This window comes from Pteropus medius, unplaced genomic scaffold (assembly GCF_902729225.1).
Source record: "Pteropus medius unplaced genomic scaffold, Ma_sr-lr_union100, whole genome shotgun sequence".
In the NCBI taxonomy this organism is placed as follows: domain Eukaryota; kingdom Metazoa; phylum Chordata; class Mammalia; order Chiroptera; family Pteropodidae; genus Pteropus; species Pteropus medius.
The window spans coordinates 1,197,606-1,220,559 of NW_024340695.1; the positions used below are offsets into that span (position 1 = coordinate 1,197,606).

Sequence of the window (22,954 nt, forward strand, 5' to 3'; positions counted from 1 at the left end):
AGTAATTAATTTGTCACCTTAGGTCTTGCTTAGGGACAGGAGAGACTCTGGAAACCACTAGTCCCTGTCTTTCTGACTAGCTGGGACACAAAAACTTTGTCAAGGTCTAAATTCCTCGTTCCTTGGGTAAGAGAAATTATGGCAGCAGAGATCCATCCACTTGGCCCCTATTAAGCAAGTTTGGCTGGCAGAATGGATGTGCCTAATGGTAGGTTCCAGTACCTGGAGAGACTGTAGCTACTCCACATCACAGATGGGGTGGAAAATTGGAAATAAGCTTGGAATATGCCTAGAGAGGAAACCCAGCCCTGGAATGAAAGGAAGGACACATTTGCCCCATTCAGGAGATTGTGGAAGATTCACAGCACCGTTTATTATTGGAGATACTCAGGTCCAGCCAGTCCTAAGCCATTGCTTTGAGCACATGGTTCTGCCACCAAAGTCTCTGCTGCAAATCTGAATTGTCTCCTCTCCTCCCATCCCCCTAGACTTGTTCTCTGGTGACCATCTAGGACATGACTACAGGGCTGAGCCTGAACCGCACTTGTGCTGAACACATCCGAACATCCTGGGAAAGAACGCTAAACAGACAATCTGCTTCTATCAGGAAAGCTGCCACTTTACCTTTTTGCTTATTGAGAAACGGCAGAGGGGGCGCGACGCCAGGACTTTGTGGTCCAGGGACCTTTGTGGCCGTGGAGCTTTCGCTGGAACTCTCTGCAGGTTTCTGCAGCCCTGCGGGCTCCTCGGGTGCCGCAGCTCCATCTCCAGAGGGCAGCTCTGAACCAGTTTGCGGGGGAGGCGAGGGGAACTTGAGGAAGGGGCCCTGCTCGGCCAGGCCCCGCCTGCTAGGTGCGCGCTCCTCAGCCCTGGCGCCAGGCTCCTCCCGGATGGCGTCCAGGGCGCCTGGCTTCATCGAGGGTGAGTCCTGCTCCCGCTTGGGGCTCTCCTCCGAGGCCGAGGACGCATCGCACGATTCGATGATGAGCTCGCTGTCCAGCTCAGCCTCGCGCTCCTCCCTCAGGATGCTGTACTGGATGGATGGTGAGGCTGGCGAGGGCGGTGGGCCGCCCACGTGGCCGAAGGTCACATAGCCAGAGGTAAGCGCATCCTCAGTAGCCAGTGGGTCCTCGGACACGAGCTCAATCTCCGAGTCCCCTGACTCCGCGCTGCTGGCCTCGTGGTCCAGGGGACTGGGGATGGTCGGCAGCCCGGACCTGGCCTTCACCTCGGGCCTGTCGGCCACCTGGCCGGCTGGCCGTGGGCTCTCGGCTGTTTCATATGATAATCCCTTTGCTTCTTTAATGGCAGTGATCAGCTCATCCTCCGAGATGCTGCATTTCCCCTGGGATTCTGCAGCAGATGGTTCTGTCGTTCCACAGAGCAAAGAAGAGTTGGAGAGGCACACACACCCGGACAGGCAGATGGGCAGAAAGAAGAAATAAAACAAAGTTCCATTAGGGGAGATGTTTTCTCCTTGCTTGAGAAACACATATCTCATTAGCACAAAAATAGTCTATTTCCAGGGCTATGCTGGGAAGACAGGCCACCTGAAATAAAAGGCTAATTACTGTTATGGCCCAATTAATCAGTGTTTTACTTACCTATCTATCTTACTCTAGCTATTTAAAAAAATGACCCAGCAATTTCTTAGCAACAGCATCACCTCAGTTGGTTTTCCTGTTTCAACATGAAAAAGATTCTAGAAGTCATTGTTTTAATTCATGACTTACTTTCCCAGGAGAGTTTTCTAATTTCACAGATTTCATCAGATAACCTGATGGATATAACTCTCTAATGTAGCCCACCAATATCAACAAATCATCCATTATTCCATGTGCATTGCTGTGTGTGTTCCTTCCTTTAATAAGACAAAAAAGGAAAGCTACTTTGGATCCTTATATACTCGCTTTCTGAGCTTTACATTTCCCATAAGAAACAATAATTGTACTCTTTTTTTAGTGAAAACTGTAACTAAGTGGAGCCATATAAGAGTTTTTGTTCACTCTACCAAGCCTGCTGTGCAGATGACCATGGGGCACAGTCCCGCAGAGCTTCTAATGTGCGGCCCACAGCTATTCTTTTCCCTCTCTGCACCTCCTCCTGAGCAGAACTAAACCGGAGCGTGCCCCCCTCCCCCACCTCACCACCCCCTGGGTGCATGCCTTCCTTCTGCCTCATGTTTATCCAGATGGTCCAAAAACCTTACTGGCAATCTTACTATTATTTCTGTCTCTTAGATGAGACTACCTGGGATTACCATGACAACAGTTTTCAGGAGCTTGGTTTTCCCTTGCCTTATTTCAGAATATCCTAGACAGTGATCTCTGGCCCTTTTGTTAGCGAGAACTACTCCGGAATGGTTGTTAAGGGGTACAGCGTTTCTCTTGGGGATAATGAAAGTGCTCTAAAATTTACTGTGGTGATTGATAGATACACGATTCTGTGAATATAGTAAGAGCTATTAAAATGTACACTTTCAATGGGTGAATTGTATGGTATGTGGATTATATCTCAATAAAGTTGTCTGAAAAAGAAAACAGAGAGAGGGAAGGAGGCTTTTTCCCTGAATTAGCACTTGTAGGAGAACTGCCCTTCCTGTATGAGACCGTAGTATGAGCGAGAAGAAACTTTAATTCTATTAAGCCACTGAGAACTGGAGATTTGTCTGAATCTGAATGAATGTGCCCTTTCAATCTGGATTCTGCTCTGCTTGCCTAAGTTCACTGATAACCCCCAGATCACTTTTGAGTTCTGACTCATTAACAGGATACTGCAATTGTTGAGGGGAAGAGTTATGACAACCTAATGAATCATGGTGGTCATAGGGATGAAAAAGAGAGGATATTCGAGAGACACTGAAGAGAGAAAAACCATAGGTTTGGGGTCTGATTCATGTGGTGAGTGAGGGAAAAAATAGGGTGTTGGAGGTCACTCAGAAATGGGTAGCTTGCGTGAATAAAACGAACACGTATTCCATATCCAGAAACATGGAAGTCAGAACAGTGAGCTGTTTTGATGGTACAGGTGAAGGAAAGTATTATCTTGGAGATCTCCCTTTCTGTGACTCACACTCTTTCAGTTTCTCATGCCAGAAGCCTCTGTCTGATTATTTAAACTGACCAAACTCCTGCTTCTTCAACATTCCTAGGAGACTACAGAGCAGGCAGGCAGGCAGGACCATGGGCTCAGAGAGCTACAAGTGGCTTTGCAGGGCAGCCCAGCCTGTGAGCAAGCCAGCCTGGTGATACCAGGAGACCGCCTGCTGCTCACGCATTCTGCACAATTAGGAGCCCCTGGGTGGTTTGCATTCGTTTGCGATGATCTTATTAAAGTCTGTCTCTTCACCCTCCCCCAGTCTCCTTGGCCGCAGACAGAAAGCACCAAGAGGGCAAAGGGCAGCCAAGGTATTTTTGTTCACTATCATATTCCCAGGACCTAGTGCAGTGCCTGGTACACAGGAAGCACTAGATAAATACAGATCATATGAGGACTAGCTCAACTCCTTATTTACTTAGGAGTAAGGATGCTACTGGATGGCTGTAGGGTGTGGGAAGAAGGGGTTTGATGGGTTTCATCTTGGGCAAGTGAGGTGCTACCTTAAAAAGAATTCATCCTTATTATGAGTTAAAACAGACTCAGTAGATATTATAGACATTGCCCTTCATTCTTAATGGAAACTGAAAGTTTAACAAAGTGCTAGGAGGAATCAGGAAATAATTTAGAACGAAACAGAAGTTTTCCTACTCTTATTTAAAACCTTATGGGCCTCTAGCTAAGATACTAGTTATTATGTGTCAAAACCGACACAGCAAAGCTAGAAACAGTCAACAAAGATAATCAAATAGAATCTAGTAACTGAGGAGGTTAGACTGCCCTATCTGGAAAGATATGTCTGCTGCTGATGTTAATTATGAAGATATAATTAAGAAGGATAAAAGGAAAGGTGAACATGGGCCAGTTTACCAAGTTACAGTTGCCAATGTCCAACTGTGAATGACGTTGTTATTCAGGCCTGCCCTTTGCACCTGGCTCATTCTCCACTCATAACTCAGAGGGATCATCTGAAAACACAAATCCCATCCTGCCAGTCTTTCCTTCCTTCTCCCCACTCCTGCTGCGTTGACCTTCCAGCTGCAATTTGAATACACAGCGCATTCCCAACTCCAGGCCTCTGCGTTAGCTGTCCTTCCTCAGCTATCTACATGGGTTACTCTCTCGCCCCATTCAGGTCTCTGCTCAAGCCATCAGCAGAGAGAAGCCTTTACTCACCACCTCTCCATCACTCTCTTACACTCTATCTTGCCTTATTTTTCATCACAACCATTATAACTACCTGATTTATATATGTACATATATAATAATTATAAATATAAATATATATGTAAATATACATATATATGTGTGTATATATATATATATATATATATATATATATATATATATTGTGTGTAAGTCTTCCTACTAGAATGAAAGCTCCATCCAGGCAGTGATCTTGTGTTTCACCACTGCATACTCAGTGGTAATGATGAACAAAAACATAAATGACCCCTGCTGTCATGGAGCATAAAATCTAGTTAGACCTCTCGATCACTGTCCTTTCTGAGGGTAGTACCTCCGGGAACACCCATGGTGGCTATCATATGCTCTGGGTGTTTTTGTCAAAGACAATGTGGTGTTGATGGCCATAGTCCGGTGCATCAGGGCAGGTACTAAGTTTAACTAAAATGCTCCACTTACACTCACGACTGATCTTTGCTGAGAAGAATCTTTCAATGTTTAAGATGTAAAAATGCCTCTGGACCTCAGGGTATATTATTAAATGAGATGAAAATAGTTATGTGTGTTGGAGAAAGTTACAAAATGAAATTATTGGAATTAAAGAGAACATATTAGACTCTTTATTTAAGTTTCAGGGTCTGTGGCTAAAACTGTTCTAAATTAGAATTTCTCCTGATTCATAATTCACATAATTAGAATTATTTCGCAGAATTGATTATTTCTTCACTTATGAAACAATGATAAACAAAGCTCCTTTTGCTTAGAATGCTTTCCTTTCCTTCAGTTTCTGTGTAGGATTATTTGCAATTCTTGGTGTTTGTCTTATCTGTTGGCACTGGAAATAGCAGAATGACCCAAGACCCAACAGATGTAACAAAGCCCAAATCTTCCAGAATCTATGAGCAGAGTGTCACATGATGCCAGAGACTCACAAGTTGGAAAGGAGGTTAGGTCAACCTCTGGAGATGAAAAGAATAAGGAGAAAGACCTCAATGACAAGCTGACTCCTCTTATTCCTCCTGTTAATTTTATTCTTACTTGTTGTTATATGACTCAGATGTTATGATATGGAGGGTGGGGAGAGGAGCTGGACATGAGAGAGAGCTGTGTAATGGGACAGGGGACTTTTTCTTGAATGAAACTTGCTTAGAATGTTTATTTGGAACAACTCTCAAGCAGGCAACTCAAGATCGTAAAACTCCACGATCATGTAAGCCAGATCTGTCTTTGTCTCCTCTTGAAGCTGCTCCAGAACCCCAATGGGTCATGGCTACTAAAAGGTAGAAATTCTCTAATAATTAATGAACCCTGTACAAGTCTTTGTCATCAACTTCGTAAGCTGTACTTTTTACATGAGGCGCATGCCATGTAAGAGGACCTATATGTGCTAGTGCATTTCGCTCTTCCTAAAGACTAGCTGAAGTTCTAGAGTGACCACCGGGCAACCCTGGAGCTCTATAAAACACAGCTGATAATGTAGCTTACATCTTCAGAGTGTCAATATCTTTATCTCATGGAATACTATAAGCGTTGTATGATGCATTGCCAGAAAGAATACAAGGAGGCTTTGAGATTCAGATATGCCCCTGTCTCAAGTTGTAGGCTGGGACTAGCCACATCTAATTTGCTTGGGGCCTAAGTGTCCTTATTTGTCATCACTATCAAATCTCCATTTACATCTTATGCTAAGTTCGCTGTGCCATCACACCTCATGTCCTTGTACCTTCTCAGACTTGGAAGGCCACCCCTCCCCTTCACCTGTTCATTTCCTCCTGCTCCTTTAAGAGTCACTGCAAGATTCAGTTCACCTGGCGAAGGAGCAGCTGGACTTCGACATTCCTTAGCTTCTATGTTTCCCCGTCTCAGAACACCAATCACACCAGGGTGTGGTATGATCCACTGGAGGACAGGGACTAATTTTGTTTTGTTTTGTTTTGTTTTGTTTTTAATTTGGCACCATCAATGCCTAGTAGAGTGCCTGACCAAAAGAATGTGTGTAGAAAGTGTTTGTTGAGTGAATAAATGAATTTGGAAATTAGGGACTTGGTGCAGTGGATCTTTGAAACCCTTGGAGCTTTATAGTTGAATATGTCTGAGGTAAGGCTGGGGAAGGGGAGGAAGTGATCTTTAGGGAATCTTTAGGGAAACAGAACAGGAGGTACTTCCATTAAGGTCATTCTCTTCTAACACTTGGACTTACTGCAGCATCAGGGTCTAGAGCAATCCTAATCATGAGGCTTCAGACCCATTTTAAGGAATCAGTGGAGGTTCATTCACCTGAGGTGCTAAAAATCACTTTTTGTAAATCAAAAGTGATCACTTTTTGATTTACAAATTACTTTTAGGTAGGGTCAGAATGCCACTGACCCTAGGAGGCAAGGGAAGATTCAAGGCCTTCCAACTGTCTTCTTCATCCTAATGCCTCATGGGCATTCAAGACAGGTAGAGATGCACACAGGATGGAGATGCACACAGGAGGGAGATGCACACAGGATGGAGATGCACACAGGAGGGAGATGCACACAGGATGGGAATAGCACAGGGTTGGGTGGGAAAGCTCCTACTATCACTCTGGCCTTTCACCCGAGTAGAGGAGGCCCCGTTTATGTTTGAGAGGATGTACTAAATGTGGTTTAACATCCCGCTTTGAGTCAGAGTAGTAGAACATTCAAGTTGAATAAAATTACAGCCTACTGAACTTCAGACTTTTTAAAATTCTAATTAAATAAACCTTTGGTTTAAAAAGTAAAAAGATAAAAAAGGTGGTATTTAGATTTAAAAGAGGGGTTGAAGTACCCTTTGATTAAGTTATCTTTCTCTGCCCTTGCCCCCTCCAAAGATCCTGAAGACACCCCCCACTTCATCACAGACTTGGAACTGGGGCCAGGAATGCAAATGTTCTGCCCGAGGTGACCCAGCTGGTCTCTGGAAAACAGCATGGTGCTTTCTCCATGATGCCTGCAGCGGGTCCGGGAGGAAAGCTACCCTAGAAGCAGGCAACACCTCCTTCTCTGCTCTGAATGGTAAGACCACGTGAGAATTTTAATGTTTTCAGTGTGTCATCCTTACCTCTCCTCTCAATAGAAGAAAGAAACTTTACAAAGCAAACCTGACTTTAAAGAATATCCCAAATCTCAACCTTGTACAATGGGCACAACACTGAACAAGCTGTATATCAATTAAATTAGTTAAGCTAAGACTTAAGGGGATCCTCTAGTATTTTGAATGCAAATCTTCATTCCTCGAAATTCAGATTTCCACGTGCTGGTGTTTTCCAAGGCAGGGACACCAGTTTCCTTACCTGTTCCAGAAGATGGAGGAGTGACGGATCCTGGGCTGTCATCCTCAGGCTCTGAGACAGTGACAGTTGGGACAGTATCAGGACTTGGTTTCAGACAGATGTCTTGCTTTTCGGGGGTTTTCTCTTGGGTAGCAGTTTCTACAGAAGGCTCAATCTCAGTCAGTGTGATTTTGACAGGGGCAGTGATCAGAGGCGCCCTGTGCTGCTCTTCAGAGAGATCATCTACATAAGGTGCAAATGTCGATTCTTCAAATAAATGGTCCTTGAGGATTCTTCCCTCCACAGGAACTGGTTTCTCCGGTTCACAGACCTTTTCAGATTTTGTTGCAATTTCAGTGTCCTTATTCTTAAAATCCAAGTCTTTCTCTTCCAACTTGGGGTGACTCTGCTCGTGATATTTCACCTCCTCTGGCCTGGTTATGTCAATGTATTTGTAGGCTTCTGCTTTCATCTGGTCCAGGGGGTCTGCTAGGATCTTGCTCACTTCGATGGACTCTGCAGGAGTCATCTCTATTCCAGAATCAGAACTAAATAAGCCATGAGGCTCTGTCCCAGGCACATCTGGTAAGGAGGGCCCGGGGGCGCTCAGTTCCTCAGGGGTCTCTGACGTGGCGACGTGGCCATTTTCCTTTTGAAGAATTCCTGTGAAATATGTAGACTCCTCTTGAGGTGGGTAACAGATGTCGGAAATCAGAGACGTGTAACACGCTTTTTCCCCACCTTTGGATGCTGTTGAAAAGGGATGATCTACGGCACTGGAGACATCTACTGCCCCTAGGAAGCAAAACAGCAGCAGACAGTGAGTGGGCTCCAGGCTTCAGTTCTCCCTTCTGCCTAATCCACCACCCACACCTGCCCTGTGGAGAGCCACACCTTCCCCTCCCCCACCCTCCCGCCCCGAGACCTCCCAGTTCCCTCACAGCCCTGGCATGTTCATGTTTCTTGTCTCCCGAATAGCCCACGGCACTGGTATTTCCCCAGCAGCAGACCGCAGAGGCTCGCGTAAGCTGTCACGCCCAGAGAAGGTGGACACAGATCCCAGAGGACTAGAAAATTGATATTCGATATCTACCACCTCAATACACAGTGACTTGGCCTTACTCAGTGTTATTCAACAGATGCCCTCTTTGGATTACTCATGACTCTTTAAGCAGAGGTGGACATGTAGGGCTCATTCGGGTTTGTAAGTGCAATAGGAAAGTGGCCTGGGAGAGGGGCCGTCCTTGGAGACTCTGGAGACCCTCTAGTTCAGCCCTTTCCTCCAGGGACTCCTGCTCCACCTGGGTGGACAACATCTCATCTCTTTTTAAAGGTCCTCAGAGAGAGGGACTCCTACTTTTCTGATGGCTCATCCCCAAGTGGTGTCACCTTAATGCCGCTCGTCCCGATTCCTTCCGTTTTCTCCTCACTTTGTCTCATTCCTCATTCACTCATCTACTGCCCATCCTTTGCCTCTCAATGATATTCAGAATGACTCGCTAAGAATTTTTTAGTGCTACTGGTGGTGCTAAGAGCAAAACAAGTTTCCAAATTTGAGTCTATTCAATGTTTTCACCTGGCCTTCATTCTATTCTTAAACCAGCCAAAGGTTCATTAGTAGCAAGCAGAAGAGGAAAATCTTCTATTATTTTTCTTACTGGAAATATACCATTTGCTAAGCAGTTGGATTTTACCTAATTCTCACAATTATTTTATAAATTAAACCCCACACTATCAAACACATGTACAAACACATCACACACACACACACACACACACAGCTCTTAAGACGCACCCAAAGCATTCTAGATTAGGGTATGAACTCATAAAAGTAATAAAAGTAGTAGCAGTACTATAAGAGTAATAGCTAATATTTGAGTGCTTGCTATGTGTTAAACATAGTTCCAAGCTTTTTACTAATATTGACTCATTTAATCATCAAAGCAATCCTAGGAGATTGATACTATTACTAGCCTCACTTTACAGATGAGGAAACAGAAGAACAGAGGGCCTAAGTAATTATCTAAAATCTTACAGGCAGAAAGAGGTACTAACTCTACTAGCTTTTTGAGCCCCGTCTTTCACTCTGCAATTCAAACTCTGAGCTCTGGTTAATATAAACTACCCATCATTACTTCAACACTTTATCTTTCCAATCTCCACCTTTTAACCTCAAGTCATTAAAGTTAAGCAGCTTTAAATGTCCCCTTCTTCATGATGAATTTGCTGACCATACCTGTCAGGACTTGACCCCTTCCTATTGTTCTCCCTCTTCTTCATACAGCACGTCATTATACTGCTCATGTGGCATGTATGACATACGACTTCTCTATATCCATGTTATGCCTAGTAACTTGTCAGCTCCTGGAGTTTGAGGCTCATGGCTTGCATACTATATTGTACATACTAGGCGCCCAATACAAAATAAATAAACAAATGAATGGACCAATCGATCAATCAATGGACTTTTTCTATGCAGCTACTGAGAACAAACCAGGACTGATTGATGCAAGTTACAAAGAAGATGTTTTTAATCTATCAAGTGAAAGAACAGAATTTAAGTTATCTGACAATGAGACAGAGCAGCATCTCAGAAACGAGTGTTTTGATCCAGGTGGGCAATCAAATAGACAGGGGGCTCAGCGTCTGTCAAGGCAGGAACTAGCTTTTGGTGGAAAGTTGGATGGGCTATAGAAGTCCTTTCTAATTTTTTATAATTTTGTACTAATCAGTTGCCACTGTAGTCAGATACAACTTGCTTTACTTATTCCTTACCTATAAAACATAATCAATATCATTTTCCTCAAGGTGAGGCCATAGCATACAGGAGCTTCTCAGATGTATAGTAATAATTGAAGGAATAGAATCTAGACTACATCTACATTATTAGAGAGTCTATAAATAGAATCAATCAGGAGGAAATTCTTATCCTACCATCTCTGTCATGTTCAGAGAGCCCAGCATGAAATGCAAAGGACCCCTTTACCATACTCTTCAAATATCACCAACTAGAGGAAGAGGAACAAGTGACTTGTGCAAATTACACATTTCAATAGGACCATGTCAGAACCCTCAGAAAAGCAACAAATAATCTAAATACTTTGAATGTGGCCATGTCCACTTTTCTTAACTTGAGCTAAATACCCTGAAAGATTCTCAAGGTTCTAACTTATTGAATTTGAAAATGTACGTACATTACAGGGTGCCTGTCAGTTAGAACTCTTGAAAATAGAAAGTCCTTCTAGACAGTAAATTATGTGAGAGCAGAGTCCTGTGGGATTGCTGGACCTGGGAAGCAGAACTGAGCCTCAGGCTCAGGAAAGCCAATTAATTCTTGTCAGTGCCTCCTGCAGAGCTGCCAGATGTGGAAACCAAGAAAGAGAGGATAAGCCAGTTACCCCAGGTAGGAACCAATATTGTAATGTCGTTAAATACAAATTCACTAAATAAAAGTGCTTTTCTTGTCTAGACTAGAAATTACTACTTTCTTTATATAACCAAAGATTCCTTGGAACATCTGACTTCTTTCTCTCTGGATGTTTCCATGGCCATCTAGAAGTCTGATTCGCGTGGTGGCAGATATACAGTGGGTGCACTCACAGATGAGCTCTCAGGAGGTGACTGGACAGGAGGGCACAGCAAATTCAGTTACCTGGATGAATTTAAAATGAGACTGATTTTCAAATTTTCATTTACGAGTAACTTTTCAGGAAAGTACTTATAATAAAAATTGAAGGATCCATAAATCACTATTTCTAGTCAAAAGCTAAGTGGAAGAAAGATGAAAATAAGCTCAAACTATTGCCATTGAATCACATGTGGTGATAAAATCAGGCTTTTGTAGCCATTAATGTCCTAGATCAGAAATACTAATCATAAGCTAGGGAAATTCAGTAATCTCATAAAGATGTTTTATTTTTTTAAATTTTCTGGTAATCCTAAGGAATGAGACGACAAAGATGACTTGCTGAAGATGGTTTTACTTTCCCCAAGAACAGTTTCAATCCTAGAATCCTAGTTCTCAACTCTGACTAATCCTCATAGAATCGAGATCATTTGATAGGTGGCCTACAGCTTAGATTTGTATTCAGGCTGTACTACTGTGAGTTGTGAGACTCTGGGCAAGATAGCTTCTCTGAGCCTCAGTTTACTCATTTTTAAAATGGGAGCAATAATAGCTCTTGTCTTATTTGGCTGTTATGAAGATTAAATGAGATGATACACGCAGTACACAATAAATGAAAGCTGTAGATTTTATTCTTACCTCTAGTTTGCAGGGACGACACTCACCATTTGCAACATATCATCTATTTATTAATTTGATACTTTATAACTAATTAAATGTAGCCAATCCACATTCATGCTGTCCTTTGGGGTCTGCCTTGGATGCTCAAGTCCCTAGTGTGCAATGTCACAGCTGTCTGCAGAGCTCCATGAGCAGGTGGTCATTTATTAAGTACTTTCTAGTGATGCAACTGACATAGATCCTGTCACAATCGTAGTAATGACTGACTCGAGTATGAAAAGTTGAATTTACCAACACAATAGACAGAAAAAAAAGACAGTGTTCAATACCCACGGATGAGCTTTCTCCCTTGTGGATGGAGTCCATTCTGACTCCTGAAGATAGAGATAAGGGGTCCATAGTTTAAGATGACACTTTCATAACTCAATAAAGCCCTTCTGCTCTGAAATGGAAACCTAGCGAATGCCATAAAGAAAGAATGACATCACTTATGTGTGGGATAAACCTAAAAGCAACAAATGAACAGGACAAACAGAGACTCATGAACATGGACAATAAACTAGTGGTTATCAGAGGGTAGAGGGGAAGGGGGAAGGGGGAGGAAGGAGGTAGATGGGGGTAAAAGGGGTCAAATATATGGTGACAGAAAGAAATCTAACCATGGGAGGTGAACACACAATATAAATATATATATGCCTTACTGTTAAAATGTACAGCTGAAACTTATTGGATTTCGTTAACCAATGTCACCATAAAAAATAAATTAATTCATTTAAAAAAAGAGAAGAAAAGAAAAAAGAAATACAGACCGATTATACCAAAAGGTTTTCTTAGCACACAGGTTGATATGCTCCATTAGAGAAATATCTTGATTAAAAAAAAAAGCAAAAACACCAAATATTGTTTGAATAGAGCCAATACTAACAGGTATAGGGGACACTGGTCCCACTAATTTAAGAAATACTTTTAAAAGGGGAGACATAATAAAAAAAAAATCTAGAAGGATAATGGGAGTGAGGAGAGAGATGCACATTAAAATTCAAGAATGAAAGACCAGAAACAGTGACCCAAAGTCAATCTGCATTCCCTTCTTCCAGATCGTCTGCCCTTGGGTTGCCCGTGTGATGGATGGCAGTAGCCTACACAGAGGTTAGGCTGTGAGACGTTTTCCCTAAAACTCCCACTCATTTTTTCTGAGTGCTAAGAAATCAGCAGGCCCACAGGGTGGAGGCTGTGACACATTTGACAATAGAGCCATCTAGGATGGATGGATATGCCAGGGAAACTCCAGGAGCCTCTGTGTCACCTAGAAAACATTCTCCTTCTGAAATTAAGTGGCCTGTGATTTAACATGACAAATGGGTGTTGAGAAACCCAGGTACACTCATTCTTTAAAATTTTATCTGTGTGATTAGTTAATAGAGTTAAAAAAAAAAAAATGAGACTGTATTCTCTAGCAAAGACTCTAAGCCAAAGCTGATGACATGCTGGGGTAAAGGCAGGGGGGGTGGGGGCGGGTGGAGGTTACGAATATGAGGAACTACTCTTTCTTTCCCCAGTTTGCTGCCTTATTTAAAGCTTGCCTGCCTGAATAATAGATTTAACTGTTGGGATTGCAAGATTAATGTTTAATAAAAAGTGATTCGGCAAGTTTTGGGGTTTTCTTTCCCCCTCTGAAAAGCTGGGGCTTGCAATGCCTGTAGAGCTTTCACTTGAGCTGAAAATTCTGTTGGAGAAAATAACCTGGCCTGGCAGACAAACTGCTATCTAAGTTTCTTTGACAATTCCCAACAGTACCTTGGAAAGCATAAGCAGCAGAATGCCGAGATGGAATGGGAGCGGAAGTCCTAATGAGCTTGGAAGTGTAAGATATTTTTTGCCTGCTGTCCAAAAGTGAAAATGTGATTGTATGGCTTTCTTTGGGGGTCGATCTTTTGGGGTGGGAAGGAGGAGGTAAATATTTAAACTTTATTTAGATCTTAAGAAAAGGTCCTTAAAACCCTATGTAGAGTCTCATTGCTTTTTTTAGATAACAACTTTATTGTTTTGTAATTCATGAACCATAAAATTCACTAAGTGTGCAATTCAGCAGTTTTGATATATTCACAGAATTATGCAACCATCTCCACTACCTAAGCCATTCAACTAATTTAGATGCACTCTACTCTTAATGTTTTCAGTACAGAGGAAGCTGTATGGTACCTCTGCCACGCAAAGAATTACTCTTGGAATAAAAGCAAGAGCTACCTCAATCTATTGATCATTTGTTGACAGAATTTTGCTGTCTGATTTCCAAAAAGAAAAATAACAGTTCTTGGTCACATTTCCTCAATGCTATGCATACACGGATAGTAGCAAAAATAAATAAATAAATAAAATGTGTACTATAAATTTCTGTTGGTGCTTTAATGGTTCTTTGCACCCTTACCCTACACAGATGATCTAGCTAATCTCTACAATTCCTTTTAAATGAACTTTACCCTTCTAAGTTAGACCGTTACCGTCTTCTACTTAACTGATTATGATAATTTCCTAAAGTGTTCTCTGACTTCTAGCCTCACCTCTTCTGTGTGCTACCTTGCACACAGCTGACATATCTGTCTCCCTAAAATGCCACTTTTACCATGTCATTTCTTTATTCCAGAGCCTTTGGTGACAATTTTGGCCCATCCATTGGCTTAGAATTCAGGATCCTCATCAATGAGGTCCTCATCTGCCTTTATGATTTTATTTCTGAGGCTGCTAAAGAAACACACTGGTCAAGCCCACAAACATTTGATTTTCAACTTCCGTGCTTTGGCTCAAGCTCTTCCCCTCAACTGAAAGTCTCTTTCGCTTCTCCCTAAATCCAGATTAAAGTCTCTGGTGATGTCTTACCTCCTCTAGGAAGTCTCCCCCTATACCCCACTCCTCAATGCTTTCTCCCTCATCTCCACTCCAAGGGCTGTGACCATTCTTTTGGGGCTCATGAACTTTTATATTTGCTGCCTCGTATATTAGTTGCATTTGAGAGCAACTAAAACATGTAGGGGCTAAGTTGTTTTGTTTTGTTTTTCTAAATAACTGCATAATTCCAAAATGCACTTTTCGGCACAGCACTGGGTATATTTCATAAATTTGAAAGACATTAAAATCAGATGCAAAGAATTTTCATAATTGCCTAAGACCTGCATCTATCAGAACAGACTGAAGAAAGATCCTAGAAAGAGAATTTACCTCGGTCTGGAGTAATTCATATGATCAAGGTAAAGCTAGAGTTCGGGTTTCTCATTAGAATGTTTTTTTATTTTATTTTATTAGTTTCAAGTATATAGTACATTGGTTATACATTTATATAGTTTATAAAATGATCCCCCGATTGCTCTTTCTCTCCTCTGGCTCTCCACCTAGCCATTACATTAATGCTGACAGCATTCCCTACGCCATGCTCTGCATTCCCATGACCATTTATCAACTACTAATTCATACTTCTTTAACCCTTCACCCCATTCTCCCAGCCTCCAACCCCCACTCCTCTGTCCATCACCAGATTGTCCTCTATATTTGTGAGTCTGTTTTTGATTACTTTGTTCTTTTTGTTCCTTAGATTCTGCATACAAGTGAAATCACATGGTATTTATCTTTGTCTGACTTATTTCACTCAGCATAATAACCTCTAGGTCCATCCACATCATTGTTAATAGCAGGATTTCATTTTTTGAATGGCTGAGTAATATTCCATTACATATATGAACCATAACTTCTTTATCCAATCATCTATTGATTGTGTTTTATAAAGGGAAATCTATGGCCACACATCACAGGGCCATCCTTGTAGGGCTGCCGCCAGTGTATATGGTGTCTTAACAAAAAATGTTTAAAAAAATGTCCATTCTCTGGTGGACACAGACCTGTGCGGGAGGCATGCATCCTCTGCTGAAAGTCCTGGCTTTCGTGCCAGTGTTGGAATTGAACATAGGTCACTGAGACCTAAAACAATGTCATGTAAAGTGATATGTTTTGGGAGGTACATAAGGAAGGACAAATGAGGATGACGAATATGGGATAATTCTGTTGGAAAGATAACAAGGCATGTGATGTGGCATGATATGGTATGTGATGTGCTGTGTATCCCATGTGGCATTCTGCAATAGAAAAACTACAGGCATCAGAGAACTTAGAGTTTCATCCTCATCAAGTTACTGACCTTTTAAAAAGTCATTAAACTCTCAGGAAATCCCAGTTTCCTCACTTGCAAAAGGAAGATAACACCTAGCATTTAAGTTATATGCTTACTATGTACTAAATTAGATAACTGAATGGATTATTTCATTTTAAGCTTAAATAGTCTATGAGGCATTTTTTAACCACAGCCATGCTATTGATATAGGAGCTAAAGCTGAAAGGAACTTGCTCTGAGGAACACGCCAGAAATGACAAAACTTGAACTTAGATTTTGGGCACCCAAAGCAGATGCTATTAGCACTGTTCTCAGAATTGCTGTGAGGATTAAAGGAGACTAGTCAGTCTCCTTTAATTTGTGGCTGGCTTCTCAAGCAAAGCTAGATGGATATAAATTTAGAATCACGTCACAGCTAATGATGCAGTAGAGAAGGAAAAAAAAACATCTCTGCACGAAGTAGACTCAATGGCTGATCAATGTTCATTTCTTATATAAAGTGTTGAGTTATAGCAAAAAAGTCAGGGGTTCTGGGACTTATGTCTTATTAAGAGTACATCAAAGTGGATATCAAAAACTCATAGGCTGAACATCTTTTTGAGGTACATGGGCAGAAGAAAATGTTTTTATTTTGAAATGCAATTATCATTAGTTACCATTTTGCCTTTATACAGTATGCCTCCTCCTCATGTTTTCAAAATCCAATTCCTGTGTTCTGTTAGTCATGAATTATTTGAAATTTAATTTTGGGTTTTGAGCACTGCTAATCTCAAACACAATCTCATGTTGGAATACAGGTTGCAAAAATATAAACAGGTGAATGACATATTGAGACAAATTAGCATAAAACTGAAATTCAGGGCATGTCACTTGGTTGACTCAAAGTAAACCCTTTCACTTTAAAACACACACACACACACACACACACACACACACACACACACTTTTTTTCTCTCACATACAGGCAAGATCTAAATACTGTATATGTAAAAAATTTATTCTGCTAGGTATACAGAAAATGAACCCCAGAAATTGCCATACTCATCAAGAAAAGTGACAATAAAGGTTAATGTCCTTTATCAATAACAGCATTCATTTTGCTCCTCTGAGATATCTGATCTATGGGCCGAGGTAAACTGTGTGTTTAAAGCAGGACAATAACTCAGCAGTTGACATGCTAGAATTTGGAAGTATTGATCCAAGTGGCTCTGAGTGTTCAGTCAGAAAACTACGTCGAGATTTCTTTTCTTCCCGTTTTCTTTCTTTTTAACCCCAGGAAGAAAGAGGACAGTAAATAATAAGCAATAAATTCAAAACATGCATAATTTCTGACATCAATGCAAAATTTCAATCAACTGCACATTCTAGTATAATCTACCTACATGAATGATCAATACAATGTGTTTTTACAAAAACACATTGCTTTTCTAGGAATTTGGAGAAGTGTTTCTATTGTGAGGAAGGGTTGCTTGCTCTGTGGCTTTGAAAATAGGTATGATTTTAGAGAGGCAGAGGGAAGCAGTAGAAAGTTATTTTAGAGGCAGAAATAATATTAAAGGCAAAGGCGAAATAATGAGTAGAAAAGTATCTCAACTCCAACAGGAGAGCATGGGAAGCAGTGGGAACTCAGGCCAGAAGGGATGGTGGGAATTATGGAGCCAGTGTGAGGGTTTCATAGACGTGGTGGGAGACAAGGATCTAGTGGTTATTTTAGAGCATAGAAGTGACTTGAACCATTTAGTCCAATAATAGCTTCCACAATTACAATATACAGGTTTAGTAGTCATGTCAATTGAATGTGTGATTTTTTAATTATAAAAGTAATAATACATGATCACAATAAAAATTTTTTTAAACATAGAAGTACACGAATTAAAAAGAAGAATCCCTATCCCTACTCCTATTTCTCAGAAATAAGAATAGCTACTATATAGAAGTTGTAGAAATCTTATTATTTTCTATGTGAATAGGATAATTACATATATTTATATATACTATACTAGATATATATATTCAGATATACTGTATACACTTTACTAGGACCACACATATTCTATATACTAAATATGTGTGTATATACTGTATATGTATATTTACTGTATGTATGTATACATATGTACATATGTGAATATATGTACATGCCGTATACATGTATACATGTACACTCTATTTACTATATGAAGGCCATACTTTCACATAGGTATATAGAGAACTACCTTATATTTTTAAAAGTCGGTATTCCATAAAATGAATGTTCTAAAATTCATTTAAGCATTCCCTTTCTGTTGGACATTTATGTTGTCACCAGTTCTTTTGTTATTATAAATAATGCTGCAATGTACATCCTTGGAGTACATAACATTTTAATGAGACCACTGAGGCTCAGGAATGTAAATATTGTTAAATGTCTTTTTACTTTACTACAGTTATTTGAAAATGTCCTAGTAAAATGCTCTTCTCTGGCATGTCAAACTGGAAGAAAGTGGAAAACGTAGCAAAAGGCAGGATTCAACAATACAGAGGCTAAGAAAAAGAGTGCTTCTCACGGATGCTATGAATTATAGTGACCATGCACCAGGCTTTGCATTTAAGTAAAGCCTGGAGCTCTAGGCTCCAGATAGAATAGCTCTCAAAGGGACTGGAGATGGGTTCCAAAGCAAATCCTTTTACTCCAGAAGTGCCCGGTTAGGAAAATTTCACAGAGCTGAAAGAATTTAAGCTAAATTCAAGAATATGGAGGATTTGCATAGGCTAAAGAATAGGTAATTAATTTCCAAAGACAGAGGGTTGATGCTTTGATGTTCAGCCCAATAAATTCAGAGAGTTATTTGAATTTCTATATATTCCATTTAAACTTTGAACACCATCTCACAGCCATCCTTTTTGAGTCGACTGAAATGGATCTGTCATGTTTGAGGGCAAAAACAGGCTCCCTAAACAAGCTAGTATGTGAACAGTTAAAATGGTCTAAGTAAAAATCTAAATAAATAAGAGCTTGCAGAAGACGTTGCATTTCTTTGTTTTGTAAGATTTCATAAATTGAGAGCAGAAGCCAAACCAAATGTGTCTTGGAAAAGGAACCAGTAACCAATTATTATGTCAATAATTCAATATAAGCATTAAATTTTCATGGTTATTTTTAAACTTCTAAAAATAATCTGCAGACATCATCTCCTATATCTGGTGAGAGTCCTCTAACCATGACTCCTAAGAATTTCACTTCGTTTTAGTTAAGGACTGAATTAACAGACTGATCTGCAAACAAAAGTCAATTCTATTTAAGTGCTGTTTTTTAAAAAATTTAATTAACAGCTGGAGTTTAAATATGTTCCTCAACACTAAGTGGTTTTCAAAATAAATGCTTCTTGAAAACAGCCGTTGCAAAGAAATCAGAGAATCAGCTTTTCCCCTTCCTGAGTGTGCGGAAACAGGCCAGCGTCAATACACTTTCATTCTACTTCTGTTTTTATTATTTTTGCTCCAAACTCATATATGTTATTCAATATATTATTTTTTATTTACCTTGAGGTTGTTAACACAGATTCTCTTATATTTTGAGAAGAAGCGCAGGATTAAAACAGAGCTATCCAGTTGCCTGTTAGCTACTGGTCATTGTTTGTCAGTTGACCCCAGAGAGGCCTGGTTTTTGAAAACGAACTCCTTTAAGGAAATTCTTTAATACTTCAGATTTCTTCTCTGAATGACAAGATGAATAATTTCAATATTATTTCCTAACATATTTTTATATCCTATACATGAATCTTTTCTTCCTGACTAAAAGAAATGAAAGAAAACTTAAAATTTATTGAATACCTGCTTTGTGCCTGCCAGTCACCACACTAGGTCTCAATCAATGGCTTAAAGTCTCAATTATGCCAATCCATAAATACATGGAAATTCTAAAGTAGGGCCTTGGTAATGCCATAAGAATTATGAAGATAAGCCAAACCTATCAATGATATAACAAACATGATATTCCTGAGAATTTATTGAACTTCATTCATCCAATATATACTGAGTGCCTACTATGTGCTAGGCATTTATCCCAGTTTCTGGGGATATAACAGTGAATCAAACAGATATACAGTCCCTGGCCCCATGGACGGCAAAAATAAACAACAACAACAAAATTATGCAAGCATGGCCAAGACTGTTAACTGTCCTCCAGTGTCCATTCTGTTCTTCCTCCCTTTGGTAATTGACACCTCCACCCCAGCCCAAGGAATTTTAGCCTATAGCCACCCAGCTGAAGATTACATACCCTTCCCAATGTCCCCTTAGGTGTGAACACATGATAGGGATGTGTGGAAGTGAGGTGTACTGATTCTGGATACTGTCCTTAAAGAAGCTGATTGCCCTCCACTCTTTCTCTAACCTTCCCATGAGCCAGCCCAGAACATGGTCTCTGAGTCAGCTTTAACAATGCAGATGATAGCAATGCTCGAGGGTTGGTGGGATACCAGACAGAAGGTATCGAGAGCCCTGGGTGACTTCCTGGAACTGACTTTTACCTGACTGCTCACCTGCCTCTGGACTATTAAATAAGAGAGAAATAAACTCGCTTATTTGAACCATTATGTTTTATAGTACCTTTGGCTATATTCTAATAAAGCAGACAAATAAAATAGCTGACCGTTATAATATGTGCTCTGAAGGAAACAAACAAGTGGATAAGAGAAAAAATTAAAGGTTATCAGTGAGGAGGGTTGAGTTACTTCAGATAAGATGGTCAGGCCACTCTAAAGAGGTGACATTTTAGCTGAGACCTAAAGGATAAGAAGAGGCAATATGCCACTTTTTTGTTTCCTTATGATACCTTCTTTCAGTTCTTTCCTCCCCTCTATGTTTCGACTGTTTGGTCCTTCTTACCCTTGTCCATGCATCGGGGTGCAAATATTAGACACCTATCTACAAGCCCCAGATAGGCCCTTACTGAAGTACTGATCTTCCTGAATGTGCCACGGTTGTCACCTTCGTGTGAAAAGACATGCATCAGTTAACCGGCTCATCACAAATGTTATTGAAGGGCTGTCCACCTTGTCTAACAGTCACACTAACCTGGGAGATACCTGACGGCAAGAGTGGTCCTATTGTTTCTGCATCCCTAGCACAGTACTTAGCACTTAGCAAAAGTTCAATAAATTTTTTTGAATGCTTACGTTTACAAAGTAGGATTCATCAACTATTTGAAGAATTCCCTTTTCTTTGGTAACACAAAGATATGACCTTATAGCAGCTATATCTTATATGACAGTTCTTCCAAAGTGTGGTGTGGCCCAATGACTAAAATCAGGATTTAGATCATCTGTCCTGTCCTCACTTGGGCTGCACAACTAGAGATAACTGAGGTGAGGCCCTATCGAAGAGTGTAGATGCATCATGGCTCTTGATCTGGGTTGGTTTTGTTGTCTTTGCCCACATACCACAGAGTCCTGGATTGCATTTAAAGAGCTAATCATCTGTGCTCTCATTCTCCCACCCCAGTTTCCACTCCATCAATGACTCAAGGATAAGCAAGAGGAGCTTTAGCTATGAAATGACTATACCAGGGCCTGGAGATTTGTTATTAACGTATTAACATGGCTCTGTTCTACACTTTGTATTTAATTCCATGTGTGTCACTGTTTACACACACACACACACACACACACACACACAATACAAATAGGATGGCAATTACTAGATTTATTTAACTTTTCTGTGTGCTAAATACTGTGCTAATAGCTGTACATACATTAACTCACTTAAGCTCTATAACAACCCTCTGAGGCAGGCACTATTATTATCAACATTTTACAGATGAAGAAACTGAGAATTAGAGAAAGTAAGCAACTTGAACAAGGCATCACATTTCTAGGGTGACCAAGACCAAAGGGTTTTCCAGGATATAGGGCATTCAGTGCTAAAACTGGGAGTGTTTTGGACAAATCAAGACAAGTTGGTCGCCTGTAAGTCGCTGAAGAGGAATTTGAACCTGGATAGTTGAATTTTAAAGCAGTTGCTCTGAACTATGATGTTACACTACTTGATTCTTTTTTAGGCATTCACTACCGTTATGGACTGAATGTTTGTGTCCACCCCCAATCTACATGTTGAAACCCTAACCCTCTAATGTGAAGGTATTAGGAGGTGAAGCTTTGGGGAGGGGCTTAGAATTAGATGAAGCAGAGCATTCATGAATGGGATAAGTTCCCTTATAAGAGTCAAGAGACGCTTGCTGCCCTCTGTTCTTTACCATGTGAGGACACAGCAAGAAGTCTGCAACCAAGAAGAGAGCCCTTACCAGAACCTGACCGTGCTAGCACCCTGATTTTAGATTTCAAGCCTCTAGAACTATAATAAGTTTGTTGTTTATAAGCCACTCATTTTATGGCATTTTATTATAGCAGCCTGAACTGATGAAGACAATTAATAATAATTTTAAAAAATAGAATTTTTTTCTAGAGTATCTAGCAAATGTTAAATAAATCAGTAGTCAGAAAGTCTTTTAATTGAAGTCATGTCATTTTGCAGTGCAATCTCCTCCAATAATTAAAGAATTTTGAAAACATTATTAACATACACACTTTAGAAAGGACACTTTTTGATCTGGTGCCTGAATAAAGTCAGTACCAATACATAGCAATCATTTCTGAGGCTGTATATTAGGAATATGAATATGAAAATATTCACTACTAAATCTCATTATAAAGTAAATACAATTTTCATGGACACTTTCCCCAGCAATGAGTTGTTTTGCCTCTAGAATTCCAGAATAACTGATGAGAACTCTGCTGGGAACCCTGAAGGAGCAAGCCACACTCCTTGCAGAATCGATCCCACCATGAAGCTGTGAAAGCAGAATGAGGAAATGTAGTCTTATAAGACTGGCCATTCAGATTTATTTTGCATTAAGATTAAAATTAAACAGAAGATTAAATGAGTTATTTCACTTTGCTTTTTACCACACAATGGTCTACACAATCCCTGACAACATCAAGGGCCTTGG

At 40.4% G+C, this 22,954-nt stretch overlaps 1 protein-coding gene across 1 annotated transcript in view; it reads right to left on the reverse strand.

Annotated features, from left to right (window-relative positions):
- RTN1 (reticulon 1) overlaps positions 1-22,954 on the reverse strand; it is a 163,170-nt gene that overhangs the window by 70,820 nt on the left and 69,396 nt on the right. Inside the window, exons 2-3 of the mRNA XM_039864172.1 lie at positions 7,583-8,356; positions 625-1,368 (exon numbers count right to left, since the gene is read on the reverse strand). Coding sequence (XP_039720106.1) covers positions 625-1,368; positions 7,583-8,356 — 1,518 coding nt within the window. The remainder of the gene's footprint in view (positions 1-624; positions 1,369-7,582; positions 8,357-22,954) is intronic.